General features: G+C 37.4%; 2 protein-coding genes and 1 long non-coding RNA gene across 3 annotated transcripts; 2 read left to right on the top strand and 1 right to left on the bottom strand.

Moving 5' to 3' along the window:
- Positions 1–222: 222 nt before the first annotated feature.
- On the bottom strand, positions 223–3,919 carry LOC104648163 (uncharacterized). Its single transcript, XR_742229.4, has 3 exons — positions 3,577–3,919; positions 575–618; positions 223–352 (listed from the first exon to the last, which is right to left on the bottom strand). It is a non-coding gene; the product is annotated as an uncharacterized lncRNA (long non-coding RNA).
- A 3,535-nt stretch (positions 3,920–7,454) lies between these two features.
- LOC138340846 (uncharacterized) lies at positions 7,455–7,925 on the top strand. Its single transcript, XM_069293036.1, has one exon. The coding sequence runs from the start codon at positions 7,455–7,457 to the stop codon at positions 7,923–7,925; it is 471 nt and encodes a 156-aa protein (XP_069149137.1).
- Positions 7,926–8,377: 452 nt separating this feature from the next.
- LOC138340845 (uncharacterized) lies at positions 8,378–8,950 on the top strand. Its single transcript, XM_069293034.1, has 2 exons — positions 8,378–8,618; positions 8,739–8,950. Exons 1-2 carry the CDS (start codon positions 8,378–8,380, stop codon positions 8,948–8,950), a joined length of 453 nt encoding a protein of 150 aa, XP_069149135.1.
- Positions 8,951–10,693: the final 1,743 nt, after the last annotated feature.

Genomic DNA, 10,693 nt, shown 5'->3' with positions numbered 1-10,693 from the left:
TTATTATATATTTCATCACTACGACAAAAAAAAATCTGCAATAAACAAGTGAACGACTACCTAATATTCCCAACTAAACATAAAATAAAATAATTCAAACATTTTGTCCTGAAATTATTATACATTATATTCACACCAAGTAACTCTTTAGAGTTTGTTTTATGTAAGAAAAACATAGAGTCTGTTTTATTTAAGAAAAACATATACTAATTGAAAAGTGAATAATGTATTTAAAGTTAGATCCAGAGATCTAAAGATTTCTATAAATGTTCTATTTACATATTAACATAATGCAATGAATTAAATTGAAGGTCAGCCAGGATGCAGTCTAAATTGTGATCTCCAACTTGCCCTGTCATATAAACAAGGTAGGACAATACATGAAAATAACTTAAAACAGAACATAAAAGCACAAAGTTTGAATCCTTAAACTCGGAATCAATAAAGTAACCCCAATATTAAACCAACAAAACAAATTACCAAGTCACCAACTACCCAAAACAAAACAGTATGAAATTAAACCCCACATCAAATCAAACGAAGAACTCAAACCATAATAAGAAAGAGCTCATACCTTTATCGAAAAATCACAAAAGGCCTTTGGACTTGAAATAGTCTCTGCAACAATGAATTCAAGAAGAAGAACACATTTTACACAGTGCAGATTTGTGGTAAATTAAAAAAGTACAAAATTATCTGCAGCACATAGATTGAGGAAAATGAAGGAAAAAAAAAGGATCCTAAGAATCAGGATGAATCAATTATAAAATGAAAATTCTCACACCACATAATCTTAATCTAAGCCGTATGTTTTTGGAGGATCATCAAGAGCTACACTTGCAATAGTGAAGGAGAAGAAAATCATATACCCGAAATGGAGATAATCAGGAAGAGTTTTGTAGCTCAAATACATCCTGATTAAAAGACAACCAAAATTTACTGCATGTAAAAATATATGGGGTTTTCATACGTAAGCAGAGGAAGACAACCAAAAAGTCTGAATTGGAAGAACAAACTAACACTATATCTGACAAAAGAGAACCAAAAGTTACTGCATGCGAAAATACATAGGTTTTTCATACATAAACAAAAGAAGATAACCGTAGAGCACTAAGTTCAATTATTTTATGGCCTTTTCTTTGGTGATAGAAGATCGAGAATTCTTTAGTAAAGGCATGGCTTAAGCCCACTTGGGATGGAAGGTTTTTCAACTATTATTACAGCTCATACAACCATTTTTGTATTCTAATTTTGGTATTGAAATGCATTCAGTCAAGAAATTTTAGGGTTATTCACCAATTTCATTTTGGTATGTGAACACTCATATATGAACTCCTTGGTTGGTAAGGGAAGATTTTAATGTGCTTGTGGATGAATATCATAAGTTTGGTGGGCTGAAAATGAAGACTTCTTGTTGCCTAAAGGAATGTCAATTATCAGATATGGGAGTCACTTCACTGGTAGCATGCTCCTTGATTGAATGGCAGATCAGATGAAACTTACATTTCTAAAAGACAGGACAAATGTTTGCATAATCAGATATGAGTATGTTTCCTAACCTGGAAGTGGCACATTTAATTAAGCAAGGATCTAATCATGCACCTCTCTTAACGCATTACAAAGAGGATAGTAGAGTAACTAAGAATTTTTGGGTGGAACATAAGACATTCTGGGAGGCAGTCAGGCAGAATTGATCAAGGAACTTTGGTCCAGACCGTATGGTTATTGTACATAATAATTTGAAGAAGGTCAGTAAGGCATTGTCTAAAAGGAGTAGCAATTTTTATGGTGACACACTGAAACAGATAGCAAACTCTAGAAGTAGTAGCTAAGGTCCATGAGCTGGAATTTGAACAAAATCCTACCTATGGAAACAGGAAGAGGCTACAAAAATGTACAAGCTGAACTGATAAAATTCTATGATATGGTGAAAAAGTTTTGGAAGCAAAAAGCTGGAAAGCAGTGGTTTCAAAATGGTGAACAGGACCACCTAGTTCTTTCATTCCCATGTAACTGATAAGAGAAATAAACTACAAATCAAGAAGATTAAAAATCCTAATGAAAACTTGCTGGATAAGGAGGAGGATATCGTGCAGGAGGCTATAACAATTTACACATATTTATTGTTGAGGATCACATTCCAACAAACTTTCAGATGATACTGAATCATATACCTCAACTGATTAATGCAGAACTGAATAATTAGATTCATGAAATTCCAGAGATAGAAGATGTGAAGAGTTGTTATAAGTCTAAATGTAGATAGTTCAAGTGGTCCACATGGTTCACTGGAAGCTCTACTGATATTGTTCGTACATGATTGAAACAGATGTGCTCACAACGATGCACTTTTACTTCCATGACATAAATTACCGGAGAATCCATTTCGGAAACGTAGAATGTAAGAGAAATTCAAATGTGAAACAATAGGTGAGCTCTTCTACTTGAAATATCCATTAATTATGGATATGGAAGAAATATTCTTTTATCGTTGTACGATCAGCTATTCCCGATGCATCAACAACAAAAATGAGGCACTCCATAATGCAATAACTGCAGAACACACCTAGCAACTTGATCACATCAGTGTGATGCAGAACACACCTACTATTGAACATATTGCGTTTTTTAATTTATTGAACTTTATGACCAAAGCCATGTGAGTTAGCTCTCCCCCATAGCAACAATGTAATAAAAGACTGGTATACCTACTGCCAACAATCATCTCTCCAGCAAGCAGGTTTTATGGAAGGAAGAAGCATAGTTGAGAATATATTATTAGTACAGAAAAATTGTGCATGATGTTAAGATAAAATTCGAGATGTGCAAAAAGATATCTCTCCCATCTCTCTCAAAGCATTAACCTCCTGTAGAACGACTGTAGGCTTGTGCCAATTGTCCTGCCGATACTCGATAGAAATATCGACTCACAAAAACCCAGAAAATTAATTCAGATGGAAAAAGCCATATATGAATGGAGGAAGTTGAAAAGAGTTGTGATATAGAAAACCCAATTAAAGCAAACCACAAAGTAAATTGCGATAGAAAAAGATCAAATTAGCAGCAAATTAATAACTACATACAAGAAAAAACAATAAAAATTTACTGCATGCAAAAAAAACACAACAAAAATCTGAAATAGGAATTCAAGATAAAACATATACTCAACCAAAATTGAATTGAAACCAGATCAATTAAAATTACAAAAACCCATAAAATTAAAAGCATATCAATTAAAAAGGTGCTGTCTGCACAAGCATTTTGTCAAAGGAATGAAGAAAACATTAGTGTAGACTTCCAGAGCTTACGCTTGACTCCGACTTTTGGAAATTTAAAAAGGACCACAACTCATTTTTCTCATCATCTCCGTTATGTCAAATTCTAGAACATTTACACATAATAGTCCAAAATCCAATAATTCAACACGTGAATTTCAGTCTCAATGGAAAATTTGCAATTATTGTGAAAACAAGAATCAAACATAAACCTAAACTATCAGAAAAAAAATTAGATGCAATAATAATACCCAGTTGTGAAACAACTATGAGAAGGAGCATAAGGGTATGTATCACTTACCGGCTCATGTGTTTGCCAAAAATCTGTAGGTAATCAATTTTGATCCAATTGATGCCACTTTATTTTTAAATAGAATTCTTTTTGCATTAATCTCATGAAAGAAGAAGATGTGAAGTTGTTGAACCTCCATCATAGACATGCAATTAGAAATCTGCATGACAAATTGTGCATTGTTGAAGGAGATATGATCTCATATGCAGAGGATTGTTGGCAGATGGAGGAATATGCACATCACACGTTTGATATTCTATATGCATCTTATGACACCTGTTTATCATATTGTATAATGACTAATTTAGCCTTTAAATGTTTTAAAATAGCAAGAAGCACACATGTTGAATTACCGCATTTCTACTATAGTAGTAATTTACTGTTAGTATGATTATTGATTGGTTATTCCATTCATACTTTAAGCATGTTGGATGGATTGATAATTGAATCATTATTGTAATGTGCAATTTTATTTTAGGATAAAATAGAAGAGATAAAACTTGTAGATAAATTAATTGAAAAAAATAATAATATCGGACTTTGAACTAATATGGTTGCCACAGTATTTTGGTGGTTTCTGGGAATTAAACAAATAAGATTTGATGGAAAATTGTTACAATAATCATGCAGTAATCATATAACAACGATTAGGTGATGAGGGGAAAGTTGGGAATTGTCAGAATTGACACTTCCTCTTATGCGGACAATAACTAATTTCCATGCTTAGCGTGAATTTGATGTTTAAGATTCTCTGCACCAATACACTAGGATTCATATTTTGATATATTGAGACTTAACCTTAAGTTTAAAATTTGGAGGAAATTGAATGATTTGACATGTTAATTGGCATTAAGGTTTAAGAACTTGATTATAAATTTGTAGTGAGTTTTTGGGTCAAGGCTAAACACATAGTAATATAAGTGTTGTTAGTTCCAAAATCTTACTGTGGTCATTTACTTGAATAGATTGCTTTGAGTTGGAAATTCAATTAAAGGGAAGAATCAAGTTTCAAAGTGAATAGATTGAATGAGGCAAGTGGATTTCTAAACTCTTGTTAAGCGTATGAAATTCGTGTATTTCCTTGCATGGTGTTGAGAACGATTTAGAGGCTTAATGCTTATTTGTTAGTGTTGTATTCCTTGCTGTAAATTGCTTTTTGTTATCAAAATGGTTATCTCCTCATTTTCATTTGAGCATGTCAATTGCATTGTATCTGAGACATGATTGTGGTATAAGGATGTATCATTTCGAGGGTCGTATTGCGCGCCGCGATGGATATTATATTTCGAGGGACGTATCGCATGTCACGATGGTTACTATTATCGAGGGTCGTGTCGTACACCCAGGTCAGGGCTCGTACGGTTCACAGCAGCGACCTAAAGGGCGAGGCAATTATAGTGGGTTTTCAGGGTCCACACAACAGTTCCCAGGTCAGAGATTTTATTTTACTTGTGGAGATCCCGATCATCTAATGCGATAATGTACTTTACAAAGGGGTCGTGGTGGACCTCGACCTAATTCTTCATTCCAGACTAGACCACCAGCACCACAGGGTAGAGGTCGTGGCAGAGTTCAGTCAGGTAGAGGTGATAGAGTTTCTAGTAGTGGTGTTGCAGCTCAGCAGAGTGGGGGTAGAGGTACCACCCAGGATGGAGGATGACGAGGAGGCCACTGCTATGCTTTATCCGGGATACCTGAGGCGGAGACCTCCGATGCTGTTATTACAGGTATCATCCCAGTATGCCATCGACCTGTGTCTGTGTTGTTTGATCCAGGTTCTACATTCTCTTATGTTTCTACGTATTTTGCTGCTAAATTTGATATGATATGTGATAGCATGACTGTACCTATTCGTGTTTCTACACCCGTGGGTAAGCTCTTAGTGGTGGATCGAGTATATCAATCTTGTCTTATTTCATTGGCTGGGTATGACACTTGGGTAGACTTAATCATTCTAGGGATGGTAGACTTTGATGTTATCTTGGGTATCGATTGGCTTTCTCCTTATCATGATGTCCTTGATTGTAATGCTAAGACTGTGACTTTAGCAATGCCTGGTATTCCGAGGGTTGAGTGGAAGAGTGCTAGTGGTTCTTATCCTAGCAAGGTCATCTCTTTTATCCGTGCTCAGAAATTGGTGGAGAGGAGGTATTTGTCTTACTTAGCATTTATTCGGGATACTAGTGTTGAACAACCTTCCATGGACTCTGTTCCCGTGGTTCAGGAGTTTCTCGATGTATTTCCTTCTGATCTTCCAGGTGGTCCTCCCGATAGGGATATCGATTTTGCTATTGATTTGGAGCCGGGCACTAACCCTATTTCTATACCTCCATATCATATGGCCCCAGCAGAGTTGAAAGAATTGAAGGATCAGTTGCAAGATTTATTGAGTAAGGGTTTTATTCGCCCTAGTGTATCACCTTGGGGTGCCCCTGTATTGTTTGTGAAGAAGAAGGATGGGACTATGAGAATGTGTATTGATTACAGACAGTTGAACAAGGTAACAGTTAAGAATAAGTATCCTCTTCCGCGTATTGATGACTTATTTGATCGGTTACAGGGAGCATCATTATTCTCTAAGATTGATTTAAGGTCTGGGTATCATCAGTTGAAGATTAGGGCATCAGATATCCCTAAGACAGCTTTTCGGATTTAGAGGTGAAAAGGCTAAAACCAACTTTCCTATTTCAGAATATACTGCTAGGGCGGTCAATGATGAGATTAACAAGTTGACTAGTGTAGTAATGGAAGAAGAGAGAGAATTATTAGTACAAGTCCTTAATGGTGGTGACGTGGCTGTTAATGATGAAAATGGTAGTAGTATACAGAATGGTGATGAAGACGACTTTTGGGAGACGTTAGAAGATGATGGACTTGTCAAATGGATATGTTCGGCTTAGGTTTTTTTGTATGATGAAAAATATCTTATCTCTTTGGGTTTGTTTTTTTTCGAGTTCTGTGTCTAAAGGTTTATGGGCATTATGAGTTTCTAGTGATGTCCTTCGGATTGACTTATGCCCCTGCAACATTCATGGAGTTGATGAATGGGGTGTTTCGACCATACCTTGATTCTTTTGTGATTGTTTTCATCGATGACATCTTGGTTTACTCTAAGACTGAGGAGGACCATGCCGACACCTGAGGATTGTACTTCAGAGGTTGAGAGAAGAGAAGTTGTATGTCAAGTTCTCAAAGTGTGAGTTCTGGCTTACTTCTGTGACATTCTTGGGACACGTGGTGTCCAAGGAGGGTATTAGAGTAGATCCGGCCAAGATTGAGGCAGTTAGAGGCTGGACGCGACCTACTTCACCTACTGAGATTAGGAGTTTTGTGGGATTGGCAGGCTATTATCGACGATTTGTTCAGAGTTTCTCTACTATTGCAGCTCCATTGACTAGATTGACTCGACAGGATGTGGGTTTTCAGTGGTCTGATGAGTGTGAGGAGAGCTTTCAAAAGCTCAAGACTTTGTTGACTTCTGCTCCTGTGTTGACTCTACCTGAGTAAGGTGTAGACTTTACTGTGTATTGTGATGCTTCAGGAGTTGGTTTGGGTGGTGTGTTGATGCAGAAGGGGAAAGTGATTGCTTATGCTTCTAGGCAATTGAAGTCCCATGAGAAGAACTACCCTACTCATGATCTGGAGTTAGCGGCTGTGGTATTTGTACTTAAGTTATGGCGTCATTATTTGTATGGAGTGCATTGTGAGATCTTCACTGATCATCGGAGTCTTCAGTATATCTTTAGCCAGCGGGATTTGAACTTGAGGCAACGGAGATGGCTTGAGTTGCTGAAGGACCATGATGTGACCATTCTGTATCATCTAGGAAGGCCAATGTTGTGGCTGATGCTTTGAGTAGGAAGACTCCTAGCATGGGGAGTCTTGCAATGCTTAGTATTGAGGAGAGACCGTTGGCTAGAGATGTGCAGATATTAGCTAACAGTCTTGTCTGCTTGCAAATTTCAGAAGAGAGTGATGGGATGATTGCTTTTATTGAGGCTCGGTCTTCTTTAGTCGAGCAAATCCATGCACACCAATTTGATGATGAAAAATTATGTCTCATTCGAGACAAAGTATTGAGAGGGGAAGCTAAAAAGGCTGTCCTTGATTCTGATGGTGTCTTGTGGATCGGAGTCAGAATTTGTGTGCCCAGGACAGGAGATTTGATTAGATTGATTCTTGAGGAGGCCCATTGTACTCGGTATTCCATCTATCCGGGAGCGGCGAAGATGTATCATGATCTGAGTCAGCATTACTGGTGGTGTGGGATGAAGAGAGATATTTCAGACTTTGTTTCGAGGTGTTTGACTTGCCAGCAGTTCAAGTGTGAGCACCAGCGGCCCGAGGGTGTATCTTAGAGGATGCCTATTCCTACTTGGAAGTGGGAGCGGATTACTATGGACTTTGTTGTGGGTTTGCCTACCACAGTGGGTGTTTATGACTCTATTTGGGTTGTTGTTGATAGGCTGACCAAGTTTGCCCACTTCATCCCGGTTCGGGTAAAGTATACAACAGAAAAGTTAGCCGAACTATATATCAGTCAGATTTGTGCGACTACAAGGAGATCCTGTTTCTATCATATCAAATCAAGGCTCACTATTTACTTCTCACTTCTGGAAGCCATTACAACATGGTCTGGTTACTCAGTTAGATATGAGTACGGCATTTCACCTTCAGACCGATGGTCAATCTGAGCGGACCATTCAGGTATTGAAAGATATGCTTCGAGCGTGTGTGATCGATTTTGGTGAAATATGGGATCGACATTTACCCTTTCGCCTATAATAACAGTTATCACTCTAGTATCCAAATGGCCCCATTTGAGGCATTGTATGGTAGATGGTGTAGATCTCCTATTGGTTGGTTTGATTCGGCAGAGATGGACTCTTTGGATACAGACTTGCTTAGAGATGCAATGGAACAAGTCCGTATGATTCAGTATAGACTGTTGACAGCCCAGAGTCAACAGAAGAGTTGTGCAGACCGGAGAGTTAGAGCCTTAGTATTTATGGAGGGTGATCATGTTTGGCTCCGAGTTTCACCCATGAAGGGTGTGATGAGGTTTGGAAAGAAGGGCAAGCTTAGCCCTAGGTTCATTGGACCTTTTGAGATTTTAAACCGAGTGGGAGAGGTGGCCTATAAGTTGGCCTTGCCACCTAGTTTGTCGGCAGTTCATCCTGTTTTCCATGTCTCTATGCTTTGGAAGTATATTTCGGATGAATCTCATGTGATTTCACTCGATTCTGTGGAGCTGGGTCCAGACTTGACATATGAGGAGGAGCCAATAGCTATATTGGATAAGCAAATCCGAAAGCTTAGGACCAAGGAGCTTGTTTCAGTGAAGGTGCAATGGAAGCACCGTTCAGTAAGAGAAGCAACTTAGGAGACAGAGTCTGACATGCGTGTCAGATATCCTCAAATTTTTGAAGCTTCAGGTGATTACTATTATTCTATGTTCGAGGACGAACATGATTTTTAGTGGTGGATAATGTAATGACCCAAAAGCTCCTCTTTAGAATTTTGAATATTTATTTAACTTCAGTTAATTAATCTATAGTTTATGGGCTAAAGTGATAATTTATTTAAGACCCTATACCATTTAGACTATATTTAATAAAATATGTGGGTAAAACCTATCACTTTTAGTACATAATTAATTTTTTTTTAAAAAGAAGAAGAAATAAGAAAAAAAAAAAAAGGTCGAAGGCTAGAGGCGGCCGAAGGGTTTGCAGGTAGCTGATTTCCCATTTTCTATATACCGGCTACATTAATTTTCTCCATTTAGTTTCAATTTCTTGGTTACATGTTAAATTATTATTTTATCATGAAGTAAGGACATATTGTTATGCATATATATTAGTTATTATTATTATATTAATTTACTGTTAGTATGATTATTGATTGGTTATGCCATTCATACTTTAAGCATGTTGGATGGCTTGATAATTGAATCATTATTGTAATGTGCAATTTTATTTTAGGATAAAATAGAAGAGATAAAACTTGTAGCTAAATTAATTGAAAATAATAAAAATATCGGACTTTGAACTAATATGGCTGCCACAGTATTTTGGTGGTTTCTGGGAATTAAACAAATAAGATTCAATGAAAAATTATTACAATAGTCATGGAGTAATCATATAACAACGATTAGGTGATGAGGGGAAAGTTAGGAATTGTCACGACCCAAAATGAGCCGCGAGTGGCACCCACACTTATCCTCCTAGGTGAGCGAATCAACAAATCTAAACCCCAACATTTACCAGTATATAAATTATAAATAGCAAAAATAATGCGGAAGATCCAAAACTTATTATTCCCAATACCTGGAAGTCATCACATCAAGAACATCTATCCTCAAATTTCTCAATCTAAGAGTATTTAAGAAGCTAAAATAAGTAAAAAGATGGTCCATGTCTGAACTTCAAGATATCAAGATGTGAAGGAGAGAATCCAGCACGAGCTAGGAATAATAGCTCACCCTGAACTATGATGTACTGAAGACTGGCTAGAGCTGAGGACGAGTCGAAGTCGATGGCACGCTTGCTTCACTCCACAAATAACAAAGAAGAAAATTACAAGTAGGGGTCAGTACAAGGAACACGTACTGAGTAGGTATCATCGGCCAACTCAAAATAGAAAACAATATATGCTGAATAATAATATAAAATCAACCACAATACTTAACAGGTGACAATCAACAAGTATAAGAACCATTGACAACAACACCAAGCACACCTATGAGGACTCAAGCCTCCACACCATACTCATTTGGAAAATAGGTTCTTCGAATTTGAGTATATTAACATAATTCAAGATTCATTCTATTTATCATTATCGTGTCAGAACGTGACACTCCGATCCCCTAATACTACCGTGTCGGAACGTGACACTTTGATCCCCTAATACTAGCGTGTCGGAATATGACACTCCGATCCCCTAATGCTACCGTGTCGGAATGTGACACTCCGATCCCCTAATGCTACCGTGTCGGCACGTGACACTCCGATCCCCTAATGCTACCGTGTCGAAACGTGACACTCCGATCCCCTAATGCTACCGTGTCGGAACGTGACACTCCGATCCATTTATCTCATTATTTTAGTTCATCAAGCCTTCTTTATGT

The sequence above is a fragment of the Solanum lycopersicum genome, chromosome 1 (genome assembly GCF_036512215.1).
Source record: "Solanum lycopersicum chromosome 1, SLM_r2.1".
Lineage (NCBI taxonomy): Eukaryota > Viridiplantae > Streptophyta > Magnoliopsida > Solanales > Solanaceae > Solanum > Solanum lycopersicum.
Note: the sequence above shows the minus strand (reverse complement) of the source record. Positions and strands in the feature narration are given on the sequence as shown.

Bases quoted from the DNA above. Each gene is read 5' to 3' on its own strand.
- LOC138340846 (XM_069293036.1), top strand. From the start codon at position 7,455: ATGCTTAGTATTGAGGAGAGACCGTTGGCTAGAGATGTGCAGATATTA.
- LOC138340845 (XM_069293034.1), top strand. From the start codon at position 8,378: ATGGCCCCATTTGAGGCATTGTATGGTAGATGGTGTAGATCTCCTATT. The intron at 8,619-8,738 runs GTGTGATGAGGT...GTTTGTCGGCAG, and splicing joins CCGAGTTTCACCCATGAAGG to TTCATCCTGTTTTCCATGTC.